The sequence below is a fragment of the Mirounga angustirostris genome, unplaced genomic scaffold, assembly GCF_029215605.1.
Source record: "Mirounga angustirostris isolate CCGP_5_RB_7025 unplaced genomic scaffold, mMirAng1.0.hap1 SCAF_3, whole genome shotgun sequence".
NCBI lineage: Eukaryota > Metazoa > Chordata > Mammalia > Carnivora > Phocidae > Mirounga > Mirounga angustirostris.
In genome coordinates, this window is record NW_026991711.1 from 100,390,193 (window position 1) to 100,415,211 (window position 25,019).

A 25,019-nucleotide genomic window follows, 5' to 3' on the forward strand; every position below is an offset into this window, starting at 1 on the left:
AATACTGTAATAGCTTCAAAATAATATTAGAAATACAAACCTACTGAATTCAATTTAAGACTTCTTTGCAGGTATTTTTTTGTCTTTGGGTGGATAGTCAAAATACGGTGCTTTAAAGTCATGATGATTTTTCTCAAAGTGATTATACCAGTAACTTTATACCTAGTTAGGTTTATTTCCTTATTTTTTGCTTTAGATAGGTTTTCTCTTTAAATAACGTTTTTTCAAATTTTGACTTAAATTTTAGATAGTTAACATATAGTGTCATGCTGGTTTTAGGAGTCAAATTTAGTGATTCATCACTTACATATAACACCCAGTTCTAGCTTAAGTTCTTAAAGGACAAGAATTTGAGTACAAGCAGTTCATTTCAGAAACACAGTGAACACCAGTGGGGAAGTGACCAGGGAAGAGACTGGAGCCATTAAAGCATAATATTAAGCAGCTAAAGCTAAATCTATGGGGGCACCTGGGTAGCTCAGTCGGTTAAGCATCTGCCTTCCGCTCAGGTTATGATCCCAGGGTCCTGGGATCTAGCCCAGTGTCAGGCTCCCTGCTCTGCAGGGAGTTTGCTTCTCCCTCTCCCTCTGCCCCGCTTGTGCTCTCTCTGTGTCTCTCTCTCAAATAAATAAATAAAATCTTTAGAGCTAAATCCATGGCACACTCAGGAAAATGGGGCCAAACATAGGCTCAGAATCATCCCACCCCAGGGGTGAGGTAGTTGGGGTGTTAATGCACCAACCCCACAGGAATCAATGGTTGAAAGTACCTCCTGGGGTGTCTGTTTCTTGGCATTTCCAGCCTGCCACAGGCAGTGAGGCTATGCATACTTCTCACATAAAAGTACCCCCTGGCACAGACACTGAGAGCTGGAAGTCACAGGAGCATTCTAGATGGCTCTAGGGTATGGACATTACAGGCAGGGCAGGGCATTACAGGCAGAGAGGAGGCTTGTGAGGCTTCTGATGTGACACTGCCCAAGAAACCACATCTGTATGCTACTCAGACCAGTCCTAAAAGCACTTTGCTGTGTTCTACATTGTAAAATGCCCTGAAACCAGAAGGTAGAGCAATCTGTCCTGTCCTTTTCTTCACTCTTGCCTCCTTAATCACTTCCCAGTTGGGAGTGTTAGAGTATAACGTAATAAGGAGAAAGAGGGCGGTAGAAAGGACATATACTAAGTAAGTAGGTGAGCAAGAGAAATAAGCAAAGAGAAAGTGGTAGAAGAGACAAAAATTGGAGAGAGCTGGAAATACGGCTGTACCCCCATTGACAGATGACTACTGTCCATTTCAGAAAGGATAGCTATTGAGTGTATATCATACTCATAAAAGCATGCGAATATTTTTGTAAAAAATCAAGTATATGTATTCTATCCACATATAAATAACTCATCTCAATCAGAGATTTTAGTTCCTTTGCCAAATAATCATCTATGACGCACATGGCAAAAGAGAGAGAACAGAAACGTGGTTTTAAAGAAAACAATTTCTTCTCTTGAACCTCCATGAGAGAAACAAGAAAAATAAGCCAAGTCTAGGCCTGAAGATGCCAAGTTGTGAACAGAATAAGTTGATTCCAGAGGTGACCTGTTTTCACGTTTTAGTTCTTTATGGACTTTAATCAGCAGTGAATTCCATAAAAGTGAGGCCACCACACAAACAACTCTCACTCCCCACATATTTCATATATGGTTGAGACCATAAGCTTGTTTGCCTCAACAAATACCAGCCAGTATGTAGGAAGCTAAAGATTTAGGAGCTCAGTTAGTATCCAAGGGTTTAAATCAAACTTTGCCTTGTCAGTACATAAAGCAATCCTTAGAGCTGTAAATTTCTCTAAGTGGTTACCAGGGTAATGATTCACCTTTGGGGGAGCCCTCATCTTTTGTTCTCAGCTAGTCGGCATCATCAGGCCTATGTAAAATAAGATCAATCAACACAAAGCTCAAGTTGCATCAGTTCATCTGAGACACATGATAGTCCAGGGAGCAAAGAGCACTCAGTATAGCTCTTCACTGATGGCCGGCGACTGTTCACTCAAAAACATTGGGGAAGAAAATGATCATAATGCCCTTCCCCCAGAAGTATTTCATTCGTCTTTTGGTCACCAGCTTCCCCTAGCCTAGCACACAGTGGGAATCAAGGAGGGTTTCATGTGGTCACCTTACTTTATAACTAATTAATTAATCCATCCATCCAATAAATATTTACTGAGCAGCTCCTACATGCCAGGCCCTGTAGAAGACGTCTGAGGAACAAAGGTGAATAAAAACATAGGTGGCTCCTGTTCTCACAGAGCTTAGCATCTTGTGGAAGGAGACAGTTAATCAAAATGTCCCAAACCAGCGTAAAATAGCACTGCTATATGTGTGGTGAAGAAAAGATTTCGAGAATCAGTAATAGAAGGATGCAAAAGAAAGGCCAGAAAGCGTGGGAGTTAACCAGGAAATGACCATGAGGTGGGAGGAAGAGAGGACAATTTAAAAAGTCTGAAAGGAGGGAAATGAAGCTGGGCAGGCTGACAGGGCCAGGCCACAAGCCAAGGAATTTTTGCCTTAACCCTAAGGGCAATGGGAAGCCCTTGACTGTTTTCCTGTGCGCACATGCATATCTGCGTGTGTTGGAGGTGACAGGGTCGATTTGTGTTCTAGAACAGCTCTGTGGTACACTGTGGAGGATGGGCGGGAGGGAGGTTAACACAGATGTGGGGAAAATAAGATACTACTGCAGTTGTCTAAGTAGGAGTTGACTGAACAATGATTAAAATGACAGTCTCACAAAATGAGACCTCATAGTTTGTAAATCATCTTGTGATTCTGATTCTTTGGTTTGCAGCTCCTCCAACAATGACAAATACCTAATATTTCCTGAGGTCACTGTTGTTCATATAGTGGGCCAACAGCAACTGGCATCAGAGTCAAGGTAGCAGGGGCAAGGAAGAAATGTGCTTGCTTAGAATGCACATACCTTGGCCAACTTGGGCCCTAGTGAATCACTATACCTGGCGGTGGAGCCAGGAATCCTTAATTTTAGAGAACACCCCAGGTAATTCTAATCCATGCTTAAGGTTACGGGCCTCTGGACAAAGAGGCTTCAGCATAAAACAAAAATCACTTACTTCAGATAATCTTTTGAGGTTGAATACTTAATTCTTACAATTAATATGTAAAATGGACATATAATTAGTCATCCAAACCAATACCCACTGGAGACTAAGGGGGGAGAGTGGCTACTCATAATAGGTGACAGTAGGTGTAAACCAGGCCAACTGGGACATATTCACCCATAACTTGCTAAATTCTACTTCAGTAATAGATGTCAGATTTTGACCTATAATAGAAACCACTCTATATTAGTGTAATAAGATGCCCTTGGGAAATTTCTATTTGAGTTCCAAGACGCTGGTGCCCACCAAGTTATGACTGTTCCTTCTCACAGATGGCATTAATAGTTCATAGCTACTTTGAATGGCTTCTACAGCAAGGGACACTAACTTTCCAAGAGAGAGGTTCTACATGTGCAGTATGGAAGGGAAAAGTGACTCCACTGCTGGGAAAGCTTCCCTAATTTAAAAATGATGCTTGCTTGCTTCTTGTTTGTATGGAAGAGAAATAAGGAGAAATCTGTCCATTAGCATCTTAACGTGAGGTAGGAAAGGCACAGCTGGCTGTCACGATGAGTTCAGAATTTCTTTTTTTTCTTTTTTCAGATTTATTTATTTCAGAGAGAGAGAGAGCAAGGGGGGAGGGGGCAGAGGGAGACAACGAATCCTCAAGCAGACTCCTTGCTGAGCATGAAGCCTGACACAGGGGGTCCAACCCAGGACCCTGAGATCATGACTTGAGCCAAAATCGAGAGTCAGATGCTTAACCAACTGAGCCACCCAGGCACCCCCACAGTTTCTATGTTACAAAAAGTGATGGGGTGCCTGGGTGTCTCAGTTGGTTTAGTGTCTGCCTTCAGCTCAAGTCATGATCCCAGGGTCCTGGGATTTAGCCCCACATTGGGCTCCCTGCTCAGTGGAGAGCCTGCTTCCCCCTCTGCCTCTGTTGCTCTCCCTGCTTGTGCTCTCTCTCTCTTTCTCTCTCTCTGTCAAATAAATAAATAAAATCTAAAAAAAAAAAAGAAAGAAAAGTGATATAAGAAGTTTAAACATTTCTGCCCCCTCTCCCCTCTTCAGTCCCACTGGGTATGTGGTTGCCTGGTTGCAGTGCAAGGCTTGACCTCAACATGGTGGCCTTGCTGTCTTCCACTCCATCCTTAGGAGAGTGACACTAGGCCAGAAGGATAACCGAAGGACCCCAAATCAGAGCAGAGGGAAAAGGCAGTGTGTGTCATGTTTGGAACACATGTTTTTTATTTTTTATCTGATAAGAGAAAAGGAGAGTTGACCTCATCTGTTTCTTGAGGGCCATTAAGTTCCATCTCACTGTGATCTATTCTGATCAAGAGTGGGAACACAGCACCCCCCCACACTTTACCAAATTTCATAACAAGTAGAAATAAGAAATCTACATTCCAGTCCTAGCTCTGCTGCTAACCAGCTGTGTGATTTTAGTCAAGTCACATAATTTCTCTGTCCCTCAATTTCTTCATCTGTGAATAAAATGCACAGAAATAGCCTAATCCAAAGGTGTCTTCTAGCTTTAAATTTCTATGATTTTGATCATCTGTAAAAACTCAGCTTGGAAGGATAAGTATTTAAAATACTGCTGAAGTTCAGAGATTTTAATACAGAACGCCATTAAGATTAGATCCAGATGATAACGTGCCTCATAAAATCTCTATGCTTCTTTTCCAGCATGCATGTCTCTCTCTCACTTTTTTTCCTTGAAAAAAACCTTTCCTTTTTGCTGTGTACTTCTCTTAGGTTCTAAGATAGAAGTCACCTAATGAAACCTTTGCATTTAGCACATTCCATTCCCTACCTGTAAGAAACAAAAAAGGCCTGGAGAGCAACAGTAACAGAATTTAGGGAAAGATACTTCTAACACTCACAGGAAATCATGCCCAACCAATGTTTATGGAAAGAATAATTCCAAGTATCTTCTGGTCACAAGGCTGTAGAAAAATTTAAAAAATAAATTACTCATCTCTCTATTTTTATTATTTTTAACTCTGATGGTTGACACAAGGCCAACATGGAGACTGCACTGTGAGGTTGTTATTGACAGTTTCACTGTGTTCTAGCACATTCCTTCATTTTCTGATGGGTATTACCTTTTGTTCTTAGCCCTGCTCAACACAGACACACACACACACACACACACACCAAAAAAACAAAAAAAGAGGGGCACCTGGGTGGCTCAGCTGTTAAGCGTCTGCCTTCGGCTCAGGTCACGATCCCAGGGTCCTGGGATCGAGCCCTGCATCGAGCTCCCTGCTCTGCAGGAAGCCTGCTTCTCCCTCTCCCACTCCCCCTGCTTATGTTCCCTCTCTCGCTGTGTCTCTCTCTGTCAAATAAATAAAATCTTTCAAAAAAAAAGGAAAAAGAAAAACAAGGAGGGAAAGAAAGATAAAAAGAAAGAAAGAAGAGAAAAGAAAAGAAAAAAGAAACCCACCTCAAGTACATATAATTGTCTAACTTGAAGATGGCAAAATGAGACCACAGGGAATGTGAAGAGACATCAAACTATCCAACTTTGGAAAAGCTAGACAGTTGTAGAAGTTGGATTAGAATTATTCATTTTGAATATCCAACCATGCATTAAATCCACTTACTAATTAATAGTGAAAATACAAAAAGCTATAATTTAGGACTGATCACATAAAGGCAGAGACGTGGGTGATGTTAGCCTGAAACATCAAGTTCCCTCCAGAACATAAAAGACATAATAAATACCATCTAGTAGCGGTATAAGACCTCAGAGTTAAACCAAACAACCTCATAATACCATTGTACATGCTCAGAGGAATGGGGATATTGGGCAAATAGTCTAGACTCCCCTTTACAGACAAGAAAACAGGCTCTTGATAGGTTATTCACAGTAAGTGGGAGAGCCAGAATTTAAATGCTGTTCTGATTTCAATTGTCATGCTCTTTCCACAGATTCGGGGTATTTCTTCTAGACTTTCTCCTGCCCCTTTAGATTTTTCCTTAGTGATAACTTTATCTGAGAATCGCAGTCTTTATCTAACGGTGAACCACGCTGCTGATGGCATCTCTTCCAAGGCTCCCAGGCCATTCTTCCAGGGAGTGGGTGATTTTATCAGAGACGTCAGGTCTGGCCTCAGATGACTATCAGCAGAATAGGTTTAACAAACCACTACCACTTTCATAGTTAATGATGATTCAATTTGTTCAAAACATAAACCCAGGGACGCCTGGGTGGCTCAGTTGTTGGGCGTCTGCCTTCAGCTCGGGTCATGATCCCAGGGTCCTGGGATCGAGTCCCGCATCGGGCTCCCTGCTCAGTGGGGAGCCTGCTTCTCCCTCTCCCTCTGCTGCTCCCCCCGCTTGTGCTCTCTCTCTCTCTCTGACAAATAAATAAATAAAAATCTTTAAAAAAAAAAAAAAACATAAACACACACCAGAATACAAGCTAAATGCAAATGTAGAGGCTAGTCGTCTGGCTGACAACCGCCCCAGTGTGCCCTGGTGGTTTTGGCGTCTGTGATTTATTTACTCATTTGTTTTCTGGTGGTGGGGAGGGTGCACAGAATATATTGTTACTTTAGACCGCACTTCAGCAAACACCGTAACAACATTCCCAGGGATTGCTAGCAGCTTTTGTTCAGTCCTAGCATACTAAATTTTAAAGGGGAGAAAATAGAGTCATATAAATCACAGGATTTTAAAAGAACATCCCAATTTATTCACAGTTTAACATTACTACTGTCAGGAAAAACATATAAAACTCTTCTTTTTTATCCCTGGATTTGACTTCCAAAGTGATCTAAGCACATGGTAAAATACCCAAGATTAAATGTGTATGATGGATAAGAGAACAAAGTGTTTTCTTTATGTCTCTAATATGAACCCATGGCCATTGGCATATCAATTCATATCTACTCCACATTATTCTTTGCTCAAAACACTCCTCAATATTGCCAACTATCTTCCATATTGAACAGCTCTGGGGAGTTATATTAATAAATTTTCAGATGATGCTTTTATTGTCTGTTCCACCTATCAGCAACATTTATTTCCTTAAAAAAAAAAAAAAGTTAAATTCTAAAGCCACTTTACATAAAGGAAAACTCCACAGTGGAATAGGATGGTATAAAAAATTGAGCCATAATTTTCATTTAAGGTATGCTCCAGACGGCTGGACATCTAAGAAGATTAGCAACAGAAACTGTATGCTCGTAGTCCCTGGATGGTTGTCTGAGTGTAACATATGCATAAAGAAACCAACAACAGTCAGAGTGTCATGGAGATGAGGAATTTCAGTGGTTGATGGTTACACTTAAACACTTGGAGGTCATTAACAATCACTCATAAGTTAATGTCAAAATTTGTACTCAATCTTTCTCTTCCTCCTTTGCCCCCATTTTCCCTGCCCATTTTTTTTTTTTTTAAGATTTATTTATTTCAGACAGAGAGTGCACCTGCGTGCATGTGCACGTGAGCTGGGGGAGGAGTGGAGGGAGAGGGAGAAAGAATCTCAAGCAGACCCCCCACTGAGTGAGGAGCCTGATGCAGGGCTCAAATCCCAGGAGCCTAAGATCATGACCTGAATTGAAATCAAGAGTCAGATGCTTAACTGGCTGAGCCACCCAGGCACCCCTGCCCGTTTTTTGAAAGAATTCACAAGACAGGGGATCCAGAGAGCCTCCAGAGGGAAGCTGAGCTCATGAACTGAGCAATGGCCATCCCCAAAGGAATTGATAATTCAGTCGTTAACTAGTGAGTGGTATGTGGGGTGCTGTATTACTGATGTCTTTATATATGTCTATAATAGTCACATGTCTGAGATTCCTGGAAAACATTTCAATTTAAAGTAAATTAAAGTAATTTAAAATTTACTTTCACTGTCCCTGTAAATATACATTGTCATATGACTAATATGTCCAAATTTTTGTTTCAGAAAATATGGTCAAAAAATATGTATTTTATTGTATATTTATTATATATATATAAATTTTTTTAAAGATTTTACTTGTCAGAAAGAGAGAGAGAGAGAAAGCACAAGCAGGGGGAGTGGCAGGCAGAGCAGGCAGAGGGAGAAGCAGGCTCCCTGATGAGCAAGGAGCCAGACGCAGGACTTGATCCCAGGACCCTGGAATCATGATCTAAGCTGAAGGCAGATGCTTAACCATCTGAGCCACCCAGGCATCCCGACTAGATATATTTTTTGATAATTGCTGGCAGAAACTTATGTATCTTCTGTGTTTGTTAAACACCAGTGAATTGGGAGGTGATTGCCTCTGCTAGGAAAGAATAAGTTTTCAAATTCAATAAGAAGACCACTAATAATAATAATAATAATAATAATAATAATAATAATAATAATAATAACAACAGGAACAAGAACAATAAATAGCTTATATGGAGAACAGAATATGTCATTCTAAGTTCAGTAAACAGACACGGTATCCAGTTTGCCAGCTCCCAATTATAATTCAAGACCATCAGGGGCAGGAACAACATTTTACATATTACACCCCATCACCACACCCTGCACAACACAGAAGACACTCAATGAATATCCAATGTTGTCGAGTATGATGCTATTCGATGCAGATGGTATCACCTTGTTTTACCCCTAATGACACTGTGTAAAATTAATACCGAACTACTTAAATATTCTTAAGTACTTTCAAAAGAAAACTATTTTGAATAAAGTATTGTGCCATCAGAAACATAAAGCAATGGAGTGACAGAATATTTGCATAGAAGATAAAAGCACCATTAAATTGATTTCCACTCCTAGAAAATGAGATTTTGCATGCTTATCCTTTAACTGACATGCCCACCACATGCATCTCACACAAGAACACATCAGTGTTTAAGCCATAGAGTTATCTATCCTAAAATGTCCTGGGAATTTCTGGAGACTCATATACCCACTCCTAATCAAGGTACTATTCTTCCCACCTCCTTCCTTCCTGGGGTTATACCTAAAAAAAAAAGCTCTAATGAGGTGCATTAGTTAGACTTTTGAAAGTGAGAGACGGATTATGTAGTTAATTCTCCTGGGGGCTCGTGTCAGATCAGAGAGAAGCCTCACCTATTTGCACCTAAATAGAACTTAAGGATAAAGCAAGAATATCACATTTTTTCTAGTGTAATTTACATAATACCTGCTCTCTCTAGTCAGGCAAAACTCAGTGCATAGAGTAGGACCCGACTAAAGATTTTATTGCAGAAATGTTGCCAGAAATATTGTCCCGGTGTGCTTTTTGACATTAAAACTATTATTTTTATCCCTAACCCCTGAAAGCAGCAGGAAGCTCTCACTTGAGGTGCTTCTTTGTCATCGAGTGGGATGTACATTCTGACAAGCCATTCAGAGCCACAGTGGGAGCGGCGAAGCAAAGGGCTGTCTGGGGAAGACACCTGTAACCCTGCCAGATGATTCATCCTGGTAAGTGAGGGAAGGATATTCAGATACGTTAGCAAGAAATAAGCATGGTCCTAAAAGATCATCAGAAAAGTCATGTTTATCCATCAAAAACAAAAACTCTTTGTGCAAAATCACGTGCATTTAAAGAATAAATGAACTGGGCAAGTCATGGCTCCTGAGACAAACACCTCTCCTACAGGTCTTCCACCTCACTCTGACAAATCGTCTTCTAGATTCATCTATGGTCATCTTAGTGCTAGGCAACCTTCTCTTGCCACAGGGACGGAGAAAATAGAAAACTAGCTAAGGAACTGGTTTCCTCTTCCATGTCTGCTACTCATGGGCAGTGTGGCCTTGTTAAAGCCCCTTGGTTATCTGTGACGTTGTTTTTCTCATATGCAAAGTGAGGTGGCTAGATACTCGAGGTAACTGTCCTCCTTCGGAGCACCTACGACTTGCTAACTACCCTGCTCATCTCTACACCATGGCTGACATTCACGTGTCACGCAAATCTTCCCTTAGAAACTCACGGATAGCAGGGGCGCCTGGGTGACTCAGTTGGTAAAGTGGCCCACTCTTGGTTTTGGCTCAGGTCATAATCTCAGGGTCGTGGGACGGAGCCTTGCATCAGGCTCCCTGCTCAGCAGGGAGACTGCTTGAGATTCTCTCTCTCCCTCTGCCCCTCCCCTTGCTCTCTCTCACTCAAATAAATAAATAAATCTTAAAAAGCAAGCAAGAAAATCAAGGATAACAGAGACTGGCCACCTTGTACACAGCTACACGAAAATGACTTCTGCTCTTGACCACCCACATAGTGAGATTATCCCACTTCTTCTGCAGTCCTTGTCTCCAAGGTACCAGTTGACCACTTTACAGATTCTCCCCATCACCACAGACACTAGCCCTGAAGCATTCTGGCCATAACTTTGGCTACACAGTAAGGATGCCACCCAGTTTTCATCATCTGACAGCCCATGAGACTCAGCTGGTTTTCTGTGCCCAGAACTATCCCAGACACTGGTAAAAGATTGGCTCGGGCCACTCTGAAAACTCAGCTCCAAATGAAAAGGCTTTGAACTTGTTGGGCTGAGAGGGGTTCCAGGAGTTCCCTACAAGGATCAGCCCTGGGGCCTGGCTGCCCACATCCTGCCTGCTGAGTTTATACTGTCTTTCCAGGGTTCCCTCCTACTTACGGTTTTCCATTTTCAGCAGGGCCCTTAGACCCACAGGGCTTTCCTGGACCCTCTGTTTCCTTAGACATCAGCACTAGTGCTCACTCCATCCGGGCCTCTGCTCCAGTCAATGCCATCCTGTTCTCCCAAGAGCCTTGGCCTGCCTTCCACCTCTCCACTGACTCCCTAGCAACGAGTTCACTACTGTGACTGAACGACTACGAGTAAGGTCCCTAGGCCTAGGGCCCTGAGAGGTTAGGATCAGTTGGGATCCGGGCCTAGGCTGGTGGTCTCTAAAGGCTCTAAGCTTACCCATAATCCCCCCCTGCCTCTCATCAGGGTATCCATAATCCTCTGCCACATTTCACTGGAGTTCCCATAATGCCCTGCTGCCTTTCACTTGAGTACCCATAATTCTCTGCTGAACCTCACTGGGGTACCCATAATCCTCTGCTGTACCTCCCTGGAGTACCCATAATCCTCCGCTGTACCTCCCTGGAGTACCCATAATCCTCTGCTGCCTCTCATCACAGTATCCGTAGACGCAAAGAACCTTTCCATTTATCTGAATTTTAGTATCTTTCAAGAACCAACTTCCACATTCTGCAGAAGGTCAACGTGCCTCTTAAACAAAAGGCACCGGGCTGGCTATTCTGGGGGAAATGCTGGTGGTAGGTTACTGAAAACAAGACCATGGCTGGAGGAAGCTGCAGCATGATATGAGCAAGAAATTATACACACACACACACACACACACACAGCTGAATCTAATGCCTTGTCATGTGATAGTTCTCAACCCAGGCTGCTATTAGAACTGACCTGTGGAGATTTTAAAATTTTTGTGCCCAGGCCACATATCAGATCAATTAAATCAGAATCCCTGGGGTAGAACCAGGACATCGATAATTTTTGAAACTCTCCAGATGACTCCAAGGCACAGCCAAATGGGAGAACCACTGATGTAGAATGTAATTAATGCTACTCCCGCAAGACTATGAGACTTGAAGAGGCTGAATCCACTGTAGCCTGACGCTGTATGACCCTTAGAAAGTCCAAGGGCCTCTGTGAAACTCAGTTGCTTTAAAGTGAACATGAACTTATTGTCCTTCCTATTTTGAGAGGTTAATGTGAGGATCAAATGAGATGATGCTGTCAAAGTGTAAATTGTAAAACACGTATTAATTGTTGTTGTGGCAATTTTCACTACTCTTCCTCCATTGGTGATGTCCAAATATTTAGGTAAAAATAGGTAATAAGAATTCATAGAGAAGAAAAAAAACAATAATAATAGGGTTAGACAAGTTAAATATAATGACCCAAGAAACAGATCTTACGAATACATTTATAAGTTATTTTGTAAATGAAATAAAAAGGTTTTAAGAGAGTATTTGCAAAGGAATTGTTTTCAGATCATCACTTATAATTACAGCAGAAGCTTGCTAATTTAGAATAAAGTATAAGTTTGGCATTGGTGGAGAGAAAATGGATTTATTATGCTAATTTATTAATTTAGCGTAGTAGAACATCCTTGTATTTTGATCTGTTTAAAGACAATGGAATCATCATGAATGACAATCTATCTTTCAGTATTCATGTAAACAGATAAGAAAAGAATATAGCCATCGTAAGACCCCAATTCAGTGGGCTTGCTCTAAAAGTTCCTTTCAATCTCTCGGTTTGCCACTTGGTGCACTCCACAGAGATCGTGCAGTAAATGGGATTGGGAATGCAGGCCAGTCCTTCAGTAGTTCATTATGATAGTACCAGCCTGAGGTCTGGGTCCGGAGAGTATGAGGGCAGGAGGACCAAGAGGAACAGTGCTTTCTCTCTCCTTTGTATGCATATGTCACATGGCAAACCAGAGGCTATAATTTGTAAGTTGGATGTAATTTGTAAGTTGCATTTGTTGGTTTTCTCTTCACTTCCGTATCCCTATGCTACTTCCTAATACCTCTCCCCCTTCCCTGGCACCCCTGGTCAAGAAGACTCACTCAGACTTAATCCAGAGGATTGTAAATTCCTAAATTACTTCAGAAAAAGGGTTTTCCTATCTCCTTCTACTCCAAACCCCACATCCTAAATTCCAGTATTCTGAGATAAGCTGATAGAGCAAAGCCCACAGATTTAACCCGTTCACACTAACATCTGAATGATCTTCCCTTGAGCTTTTTATCTTCTGGATTCTTTATTTTTTACATGGAATGGTGCTTTAATGGATGGAATTTCAGAGAACCATATCTAAGGGAGAAAATATTGGTAGATAGGGCCTGGGGATGACAGATGGCGCAGTGGGAGACAATACTACCACGAAGGCCAGTCCTGTCTAGGAACGTGGGCTGGATTCAGTGCTCTTGAAATCCACATTTTTCAGAGTTTTCTCATTTTCCCCAATTCTTTTTTTTTTTTTTAAAGATTTTATTTATTTATTTGAGAGAGAGAATGAGAGACAGAGAGCACGAGAGGGAAGAGGGTCAGAAGGAGAAGCAGACCCCCCGCTGAGCAGGGAGCCCGATGCGGGACTCGATCCCGGGACTCCAGGATCATGACCTGAGCCGAAGGCAGTCGCTTAACCAACTGAGCCACCCAGGCGCCCTCATTTTCCCCAATTCTGAACCTTTGGGCTCTCAACAACTTCCATGGTGCTAGTCAATAAGGTAGACTAAACTGGGGCAGGGTAAGAGGGGAATCTGCCTGTATGAAGAGAAAGATGAGTAGACAGATAGGGCTAGATGTGTCATAATAATACTAGCTACTGTCTGTTGAATACCCAACATGTGCTATACACGTTACCATTTGCTTTCTCCAATTGTTAGATGAAATCATGTCTAGGGAAGCCCTTTAAAATAACAGCCTAAAAGTTATCTTTGTTATGCCCACAATAGAGAAGAAAAAAAGGAGACTCAAGTTGATTAAGTTGCTCAAGATAACAAAACTGAGTGAGAAAAACGAGATCTTCTCCCAGGTATATCTGACCTTGAAACAACTTCTTTACATTAATTCCCCTTCACACATTCTCCAACCACAATCCTTTTTAAAAAATATTTTATTTATTTATTTTAGAGAGAGAAAGAGAGTATGCATGCAAGCGGTAGGGAGGAAGAGGGAAAGAGAGAATCTCAAGCAGACTCTGCTGAGCATGGAGCCCGACACAGGGCTCGATATCATGATCCTGAGCTGAAACCAAGAGGTGGGAGCTCAACCGACTGAGCCACCCACGTGCCCTTAACCACAATTCTTTATTTGCATAGTCCCTAGAAAGTTAGGGGCTGCTAAGAGTTCACAGCATCATTTTTCATGACCTACAACTCTCCTTTCCTCAGACTGTTTCTTCCCGTTATTAATCTGAGTGAGCTCTTACATAGGAAAAAGAAGAAACATGGAACACTGTTTGCATCTGTATTAGAATGAGTGGCTGATAGACTGACACGGGATGGAGGGGAAAATGCATGTTCGATGAACTTCTCCACTATCTCCATCCTTTCAGAGCCTGAGGACTTAAAAAGCCTCATGCGTGGGGGGCAAATCCTCCACCTTTGGGCACCGGCACAGCTGGTGCGGGCCTTCAGCATCCTCAGATTCGATAACCTCCCCTTCCAGGCAAGAGCAAAGTATGAGTGGGAGAGAAAGCAATCATTGAGTTTTCTTTGACCTTCTGCATTTCCCTCCCCCGTAAGTCAAACTTCCTTATGAATCTTCTTCCTCCTCTCCTCCTCACAGAGTTGGGCTGGCTAGCAAAGGCCTCCAGAATCATGGAGTTGACTCACTCCCAATCCTAGTGACATTAGAATCACCTGGGGACATTTTTAAACAGACCAAGGCCCAGGCTCCTCTGCTGGGACATTCTAGGTTGAGACCCAGGCAAGCTGAGACCTAGAACACACCCCAACCCTTTGTCTTTCAGTTGAGTCCTGGGAAAGTCACATGTTAGCAGATGGCCAGTTTTCCCAAGCCCAGAAACTGCTGTACAGAGCACAGGGACAAGCTCCTGAGCCTGCCAGAGCTGTGGTTCTGCCTCCTCAGATCTGTTGGTCCAGCCATTTAACACCTGAATTCTGCAACGACTTTGATGCAGATGGCAGCCTCCTAGCAGACCCCTTTCTCTCACCCCACACACGATGATTCCTCGTCATTGCCATGCAGTGTTTGGTGTGCAGACAAAATCAATAAGGACAACAGAGCTGAAAGATTACTGTAGACGAGCTCTCTGTAATGGAAGTGTACTTTTTTTTTCCAGCAGGTGCTTTCCACTTCTTCCTTAACTATTTCCTAATTCCAAAATTGACCATTTCCCCCCCACAGACTATTTTTATCTCCATTTTCCAAAGTATTGATAAACCAAGTCTGAAAACAAAGAAAATTATAGTTTTGTTGCTTCAGGTGAGTTACAAAAATGAGATCAAAGCTCAAGAATGGATATCGCTGTGATTTTGCTCTGTTCAAATTCATTTGTTTCCTAAGAGGAAGAAATAACTGATACGCCTGGTTAATGAGCTGAAGTACCCAAAGTATTTGCACGGGCCACACACTTACTAAAGGCCAACATCTTTTGGTTTCTACCTACAGAACCTCCTGACCTAAAACATTTACTTGGTATTCCAAAGTAAAGTCTGGCCCTCCGTGAGATGAGCTGAGGAAAGCGGCTCTCAGGTTCATTGGCAATAACAGCTCACCTGTATGAAGAGAAGGTGCTTCTCCAGGGAACCATCTTATCCATAGGTTACATTTGTTTTAACAGAGAGACCATATTCTGCTTTGACTTGGTAAGAGTTTCATTCAGGGAAAATATTCATGTCTGAACACAGAATTTAGACAGAAATTGAGAACAAGAAAGTAGAGTCAGAGCCCCTTAAACCAGGGAATTTAAATTCCCAAGAAGAACGGAGGTAGCTACTTAAACTTTTAGTGGTATTATTTAAAACTACTCCTCTGTTCCTTTCAAAGTATTTAATATGACTTTGGCATTTCAGAGGTGAATGCTCTCCTCAGTCAGATGCCCCCATAAGAGATTGTTTTGAAAACTTCTGGAATTTGGGAAGTCTTCTGTAGAGTGTAAAATCATAAGTTCATCTTAGAGAACAGTTTCAAAGAGAAAAGGAGTATTTTATGAAAGGCAATGTTTTTGGCTGTCCAGAACTTCATCACACACCTTGGTTTTGAGAAATCCTACCTCCTTTACCTAAACTTGCTATCCGAATAGAAGATGTTGTTTAAAACAAAATAAAAAAGAACAAAAAGAGGAAGAAAACTGTTTCCTCGAGGATCGGTTTTAGCCATTTAAGGACTTAACACACAATAAAAATACTCCCTTTATTACCATTACTCACTTCAGCAGCTGTTCAAAGTTCACAGCAATTCAAAGAAAAGGCCAAATTTCTTAAAGCAGAATCAAAGGCACTTGAGATTTGCTGAGATTACAGGCCGCAGATATACATAAAAGAACTCTATAAAAATATTTCATGTCCCATTGTGTATTATAATTTTATAAATAACTATGCAAAGGCTTAATCACTCTATCAACAGACACTCAATAGAATTTTAAATCATTTTTTTCCCAACCGGTATGCACCCACGGAATGTACTCACTTTTGATCTGGTTTTGCATTGGTTTACCAAATTTTATTTACGTTAAAAAAAAGCAATAAAACAACCCCACTTTTCTGAATAACTTGGATGAATTACAGACAAGCTCTCTAAAGAGCTCTGAAGAATTCAGTTCTCTTGGCTAATTAACTGCCAGGGCACTTATGAGACAAATACTGTACATGAAAGAATCAGCATAGATGTGTATGCATGCGCTGGACTGAGAAGGGAGCTTTGAACCTCAATTCCCTTTTCTTCTTTGCAAAGCAAGAGAACAGGGATGGTGGAATGGATGGCTATTAAAGCACCTCACAGGTTCCCAATGCACTTACGGACCAGAGGAGTCAAAATGACTTCTCAAACTTGGAAATGACAAAACAACGGAGATCATCCTATGAAGGAGCCCAGATAGCTCGATCTGTGATGATTCCCTCAGGTAATTCTGCTATTCAGCCAGAAAATAGAGCCAAGAATCTTGTAGCTTCCAAAAATCAAAGATATTTCAATTTTGCCTTGCATTTACATATATTCATGAAAAAAATGTTTTATGTTAAAAGTTTGAAAAGTTCACACTTAAAATATACTAAAAATATTGCTGTTGAAAAGAGCTTTCTTAGAACGGTAACTTTTGTAACTGATTCCTTAATTTTTCAACCTTAACTTTTCTTCCTAGTGCACTGAAATTTCTGAATTTGCTTAAGTCGTTACAGGGAAAAGAGGAGAAGTTTAAAGGCAAAAACTTCCCCCTCCTGACAAGAATTAGAATTTGTGAAATAAGTAACATCTCTGCCAGGCAGGCCTTGAGCTTCGGTGAGGAAGGTCCCAGCCTATGTCCGGTGCTTTCCATGTGCATAAAAGGATGTGGATACATTCTTGATGACTGACAGATTTTAGGATAACTAGAAAGGATCCCTTTCCCCAAGCATCACCTGCTTCATCACATCTGAGACTATTTTGAAGGAACTACTTAAGGAAAAAGTCATTTTGATTATCAATTAAATCACTTCAAATGGAAATGATTTGGGTAACATACTGTATTGCTTTAAACACAGGCTATAGCATCAGTGACCCAACATAAGCCATCATTGGAAATAATGGAGCTGGGCTCAAAAAACACACAGCTCAGGGCTCTCCACGAAGGTGGGACAGAGCAAAGGGGTGAGGAGAGTTAAAGCACCTCACAGGTTCCCAATGCACTTACGGACCAGAGGAGTCAAAATGACTTCTCAAACTTGGAAATGACAAAACAATGGAGATCATCCTATGGAGGAGCCCAGATAGCTCAATCTGTGATGATGCCCTCAGGTAATTCTGCTACTCAGCCACCAGGACATTAGGACACTAGTGTAATGTGCTCTCTGCTGGGACAATGACTTAGGCATCTCTCCGTGACATCTCTACAGTCCACTGTCATGTTGATCTATGTACTCTGCTTTAAAGGGTAGGAAGGAACTCAAGCAACCTAAGGAGGGTAATGGGTCACTTTGGGCAAGCTTTTTAACCTTCCTGTGCCTCAGTTTCATCTTCTGTAAAATAAGGAAAATTACAGGACCTATTTCAAAGGGTTCTTGTGAAAATTCAGTGAATTCACACTCATAAAACGATTAGAATATGACCAGTACAGAGTAGGTGCTCAGCGAGTGGGTGGCCAGTCGTGGGTCAGAGTATTATAGGTCGAGGCACTCTGTGCTATACTCTGTATAGACCAGGCCACATAGGAGAGCAAAGAAGTGTCAATTTCCCCGAGTTCTAAGAGCGGGATGAACCCCTAGAAATTCTCTCTCTGTTCTGAGGGTTGTCTTTAGCAGATTTTTATTTAGTCCCTGTATAAAAAAATAAGCCGCTATTTACAGACTAAAAAACTACCCATAAGAACTTCAACTTTGATCTTCTTTTGAAACATAAGGCCGTCCATCCACACTGGTGTGTACTTCTGGGTGGGACTGCTGCTCTTAGACCAAAGGCTCTTCAGTTTGCCAGAGTCCCCAAAACTCCCTCATGCCCTTTGGCATGAAACCACGTGTGAGTTGCTATTGTGTAGTCTTCAAAGCAAGGCTTTTGTTTATTAATAAAACAAACAAACCCCCAAACCATTCTCTGTACTTATTTCTTTTCAAAGGCCAAAAAAGAGCACGTTAACCCTTAGAGAACACTTGATTTTTCTCCTGCCTGGCCCACTGTGGCCATTTGCGCTGTTTGGCCACTGTGGGTATTTCATTTGTGATCTCACATCTAGTCCAACACCTCTTCTTCTACACATGTGAAAAACAAGGACCCTGGAGAGGTTAGGTGACCATCTGAGGTCACAAGCCTTGTTAGCGGCAGAAGTCGTTGCCACACACAGGTCTTTTCCCCTCATCGGTGTTTCTGCTTTTGCACCCACTGTTTTCTTTCTAAATGGGTCAGCTGATGTGGGTTGAATCCATGTTCCGTATGACAAAGCAGAGACGCGAGGAAGCCCCTCAGCTGCAGCAAGGAAGCCCCAGGCCACTACAGACATAAGGCACCTGTAAACAGGGTGATCCCCTGGGAGTGGCAGGATTCTCTTTTCTTAGGGTGCCTGTCTAAAATATTCTTTTGAAGATTTTATTTTTAAGTCATCTCTATACCCAACACGGGGCTTGAACTCACAACCCCGAGATCAAGAGTCGCACGCTCTACAGAGTGAGCCAGCCAGGTGCCCTCACCTTTTCTTTTTCTTTTTTCTTTTTTTGTCTTAAATATTCTGACGGCCAACATGGAGGGGATGACACTCCTCTGAAGCAACTGCTCCATTTCATTTATGCTTAATCACCACCTTTCATTGTCTGATTATGTTTTTTTCCTAACGTGTTTCCTAACTTACTTAACTAGATGACGTGGTGACCTGGGTGCCAAGGATATATAAGGTGACACATCAGAGCCCACCAAATACCTGGCAGGAATGAGCAGGAGAAAGAAAGAAAGCAGAAGAAAAGCTGCAGATGTTCCCGCTTGTTCAGGTCGCTTCGCAGACCATCTCTGGGGTCTCTCGTTTCCCCCCCCCCCCAGGGAAATGACACTGTCCTAGGTCCCAGGTATAGCCCCTTCCCTACGTACACATAAAGATGCTATTTTCCTTACGCCTTTCCCACAGGAGAAATGACAGGCGTGAACATTACATGGCTTATTAATTTAGCTCCGTTTACTTTCACTCATTTTTCATTTCTGTTTTTTGAGACAGGGACTCCATGAGCCGGGGAGTTTAGTCTGTGCTCGCTCCCCACCCCACCATCAAAGTGCCCCACAGGTAACGTCTCAATTTTCCTCCATGTATCTCATTTAGGAAAGTCTATGATTTATCTCCAGCTTTACCACTGAACATTTGCCAGAATTGGAACAGCCTTCTTTGAGACTCACCCTTAGAAATGAGGATGGTAATGTCTATTTTAGAGACTGCTGATAGGAACAAATGGGATCCATTTTGTGCACTTTGTAAACTGTAAAACACCAAGCACATGTGTCCTAATGGTCAGATGTTGTATTAAAACACTAGGGATAGAAGATGTTCTGAGAAAGGCAGGCTTTAGGACTCAGGAAGAAGCTCATGATTCCTGGGTCCATATCAAGGGACAACAGAGACTAAGAAAAAAAAAAAAAAAGCAAAATGGATTATTAAATGTAAGTCCTGGTCAGGAGGCAGAGCCTCCAGGAAGAGCAACGTGCTAGGTTTGGTGGCATCTTCCTTTGTGTTCCCAGAACCCATCCATGCAAACTGGTATGGCCCCTATCACATTAGTGCGTATTTGATTATTTGCCTTCCCTCACCACTCCTCAGCATCTTATAAATTGAGCTTTCCAGGAAAAGGCCTCTGTGAGGCAGGCATCTTTGCATCTGCAGCACTTAGCTTGGTGTCTGCTAGGAACTGCCAGCCTGCTGGGCTAATGCTATGCAAGTGTGACAGACAGACAATGCCTGCCCTGCCCCTCCCCCCGCCAGAGATGTCCACATCCCAACCCCTAAAGCCTGCGAATATGGCACCTGACATGGCATGAGAGACTCTGCAGATGTGATTAAATGAAGGATGTTGAGATGGGGAGATTCTCCTGGATGGGCCCCATGGAATCATAGGATCCCTTGTAAGAGGGAGAGCGGGGGGAGGAGGGTCAAACTCAGAAAAGGGAGTGTGACAATGCAACCAGAGTCTGGAGTGACATAGTTTGAAGATGGGAGTTAAAAACCACAATCCAAGGACTGCTAGGATCTGGAAAAACTAAGGAAACAATTCTGTCCGGAAGCCCGAGGAAAGAATGGTGCCCCATCAGCACCACGAGTATAGACCTTTGACCTCCAGAACTACAAGAGAATAAATCCGTGGGGTTTCAAGCCACTGAGTTTGGTAAAAAGTAAATGAGTAACTGTCATTGGAATGAATGAGGAAATGAATGAATAAAGAGAGCTCTACATAAAAAGAGGAAAGACCAGGTTGAAGTTCCAGTAGCCAGCTGGGTAAGCTGGGCCCCATCATTTAGTCTCTCTGAATTCCTCAGCATGAAGAGCTGAGGGCATGGAGTCACACCCATTAGGGTGCGAGGGCCTTGGGGGCGACTTCAGGCTGTGCATCTTGGGGCAAGTGCTCACCCTCTCTGAACCTATGTCCACGTCTGTAAGATGGCGACAGTAACACTACTGTGGTGGGGACTGAGGGTGCTACAATCTAGTCGCATTCAGTGGGACTCTGAGTGAGGCAAATGGGAAACTGTGGTCACATATAAATGTGACTAATGTTATTTCGTGCGCAAACCTTGAAATCACGAGAATTCTCCAAATTAAAAAAGAGTCAAGCATTGCACAGTGGTAAAGCTGGTAAACTGTGAACCACCGGCTGCCTCATGGTGGGTCTGCTTCAGCTGCTGAACAGAAAAAAACACTGTCCTTTGAGAGAATCCATGCTCAATTATGCAAGCTAGAAACAACATAAATAACAAATTACGAGAGGTCTTCAGGAACACACCCCTAGAACAAAATATGACCAGCCTTTAATGCATGCAAAGCAATTAGCATGGGCCTGGGACACAGAAAGCTATTACTCTGCTATTATTATATTAACTCAGTGATAAAAGCCTCAGGATAAACACTTCCATGATGGAAAATGAAACAAACTCTAGCTTTCCCATGGGCCTAACCTTTTCCTGGGCCTCCGGCTCCTGTCAGAGAAATCTCACAGTTGGAAAATCTGAGTCAGCGGTGCTAATAACACCCCATATGATGAAGCAATAAATTTCCCAGCTCTTACCTGAAACAAAGAATGTGGATTCAGGGAAGTGTTGACTACGTGCTCCCCCAGCATCACCACGCGCATTTTGCACACCCTCTTTTGCTCCCCTCAGCCATATTTAGACTAGGATTTGTGAGATGGCAGGGACCTTCCTGGGACTCAGTGCCACCCAGCAACATTCCTCTTTCTCTTCTCTTCATTCTCAGTTCCTTGAACCCCCAGAGAACAAGGTTGTGCCCAGTATATGCTAGAAGCCCAATAAATATCTCTTGAACATATAAGTGATTTTATGGCTCTTACAACCAATGTCTCTCTCCCATTTTCTGGACAATGAGCCACAGGCCAATTAGAGTCATGACTGAAAAATCCCTTCCATGTAGCATTCATTCAAGTTATTAACTGTCTCCTCCCCAGAGAGGAGAGCTAATTTCTCAAACCCAATAGGCTGGGTTATAGAGAAGAAATAGTTTTAAAACACGTTTTTATGGTTAAGCATCTGCCTTTGGCTCAAGTCATGATCCCAGGGTCCTGGGATCGAGCCCTGGGTTGGCTCCCTGCTCTGTGGGGAGCCTGCTTCTCCCTCTACCTCTGAAGCTCCCCCTGCTTATGCTTTTTCTTTGTCAAATAAATAAATAAGTCTAAAAAAAAACAAAAACAAAAAACCCACATTTTTAAAACTGTATCTGTTTTTCTAAGGAGCTTCCAACTTCACAAAATGAAATCTGATGGTATGTGTCGACACTGCAGGTTTGGCTAATAAGTGGTGGGGAGACTAGAAAGGAGAGATCGAAAGAAAACAAGAACCTGGGTGAAATAGAACCATCCTGAGGAGATCGGGAAAGGTACCAGAGAAACACTGAATGATTTAGTTCTAACTGGAGCCTGGAGTTACCTGTGAGAAGGAAGGGATGACTTACTTCCGTTTGGGATTCACAGGACTCTTGTAGGCTGCACAGAACCACTTAATGCAGAAGCAAGTCCCGTGTTTGACTTAGACCTCCTTTTTCTACCAAAGCACACATAATACCTAGGAAAGATCCAGAGCTAGGAGGACTTAAATCCTTATCCTGACTTTAGGCCAACACACATCGGGAAAAGCTGACCATGCATTCCTTGTGTAAAGACCACCCCTAAAGAAGAATCTAAACCCTCCCCCTAGAAATGGGTGTTAGTGATTTTCTTCCTACTGTCCTTTGGAGCTAATTTATTTCCTTCCCTGGTAAGAAGTCAATGCCTTGTACAGTGATCCCTGGAGATGGAGAACAGTTGCCCCTTGTCATAAAGTAGACTGTATGCTTCAAGAGTCAACTACTTTGGGCATAAACTTAATAAAGGTAACTCTGCCTAGATTTCTTAACTTCATATAATACCATGGCTTTTGGAGCTCCTGGGTGGCTCAGTCAGTTAAGCATCTGACTCTTGATTTTGGTTCGGGTCAGGACCTCAGGGTCGTGAGACTGAGCCCCACATTGGGGGTCCATGCTCACTGAGGAGTCTGCTTGAGATTCTCTCTCCCCTTTCCCTGTGCCCCGCCTCTATCTCTCTCTCATTCAAATAAATAAATAAATCTTTAAAAAATATTGCGACTTTTATTATCAGATTCCTCCCAATCTTGATAACAAGTTGGGTCGTAGACCCCTGATTCCATAAATTCAGGGAAAATCATGTGACATGATCTTTATCAGTGGGGTTTCTATGCTTGCCTCCCCAGACACACTTGCTTTTTAGCTGGCAAAAATCTAGGGTTGCCCAGTGATTTCCACAAATGTCTCCCATTTCCTTGTCTTCTTTAGCTTTTTAAGCTCCCTATGCAGAGTTGTGCGATAGTTATCAGTTCTCTATTGTGATTTGGAGATAAGTAAACATGTACATGATCCCTTAAGCAGAGGAGACTGCATGGCTCCCAGCACCGGGGTCTGGACCATACTTGTCTATTTATCTCTGCGTTAGGGAGGACAGAGCTAAAGAAATACAACAAAAACAAGCCAACTGGTGCCCAGCTAAGAGTAAGAAACATGGCGTACCTGATAGACCATTATATTAACAGTTTCTTCTTTTTTCTGCTCTGGAGGCCCTTGACTCTGTAGTAGATTTCTTACTGTTTCTTCCATCCTGAGAAATGAACAAACAAGCAAAATACATAAAGAATTTTCTTTAAAGAAGGTTTGATTAAAATGGGTCTATTCTAGTTAGGAGAAATATTTCTTCAGTGTATTTCCTAAGCTGATACCTGGAAATCTACTCTTTTTTTCTTTCTCCCTCACCCCCTATATTAGAAGTCTGTCACGAAGTCCTTTAAAATCATTCTCCAGAATGTCTCTGAGTTCTCTCTCTTTCTCGCTACCATTCAGGTCCCTATCCTTGGCCTTCTGCATCTGTACTGACGCAAACATCTCCCAATATCCCTCTTCACTTTCAGTCACTCCCTTTTAATTTGGCACAATGTCACCACATTAATCTTCCTGAAATACCACTTTGATTTGTAAAAGTTAATTTTCAAAGTTGACGAATATTGTATGAATGCATTTTCACTGTTAACACACTGTTATGTCTTTCCATGGTGGTCTTTCCATGTCAGCACACAAAGATCTACTTTATTCTTTTCAGCTACTTCCTGGTATTTCATGATGTGGATGCACCGTAAATTATTTAACCCTTCCTCTACTGATGGAATTTAAATTACCTTAAGACTTTTACTCTTTTAAATAATAAACATCTTTACACGTACATCCTGGTACATGTTAATTAGTATTTCTGTGGGTTATATTGTAATGTATATTGTATATTATAATCCTTTTCTTACATACCTACTTCTTACATACCTACTTCATGTGCCCATCCCCCATTACCGAAAATAAAGAGTAAAACAAACACACCAATTTCCACTTCCAGACATTGTCTCATGTTGTTACTACTTCTTGAAATGCCAAACCCTCACATCTTCTCATTTCCAACCATCTTCCAAAATCTACTTCAAGTTTCAGTACCTAAGAGACATCTTCATTGCCCGCCCCATTTCTTTGAATTTTTTTTTAAGATTTTATTTATTTGACAGAGAGAGACACAGCTAGAGAGGGAACACACGCAGGGGGAGCGGGAGAGGGAGAAGCAGGCTTCCCGCCGAGCAGGGAGCCCGATGCGGGGCTCGATCCCAGGACCCTGGGATCATGACCTGAGCCGAAGACAGAGGCTTAACGACTGAGCCACCCAGGCGCCCCTCTTTGAATTTTTATAGTCGTATGCTTTATATCATTCATTCTATCACTTAAAAATTCCCCACTTGAATGCTCAAATATCTCATATATGTATGTTCTGTCTTCTGAAGTAAATTACAATATTCGGTAAAGAACCATGTCATAGATTTCTTATGTGTCTCCCTCAGTTATAGATAAAGTAGGTACTCAGTAGATGCCATTATATGAAACCTTTGTTAATTCATTTTAAAAAGTATTAAGTAGTTACTCTGTGCCGGGACCTGACCATGTATATTCTGTGTTTGAATGACCTTGTCCTTAGGG

The 25,019-nt window shown here is 42.1% G+C and overlaps 1 protein-coding gene across 1 annotated transcript in view; it reads right to left on the reverse strand.

The window, feature by feature from the left end:
* Nucleotides 1–25,019, reverse strand: part of NCKAP5 (NCK associated protein 5) — an 824,899-nt gene that overhangs the window by 277,982 nt on the left and 521,898 nt on the right. Inside the window, exon 6 of the mRNA XM_045868505.3 lies at nucleotides 23,526–23,613. Coding sequence (XP_045724461.3) covers nucleotides 23,526–23,613 — 88 coding nt within the window. The remainder of the gene's footprint in view (nucleotides 1–23,525; nucleotides 23,614–25,019) is intronic.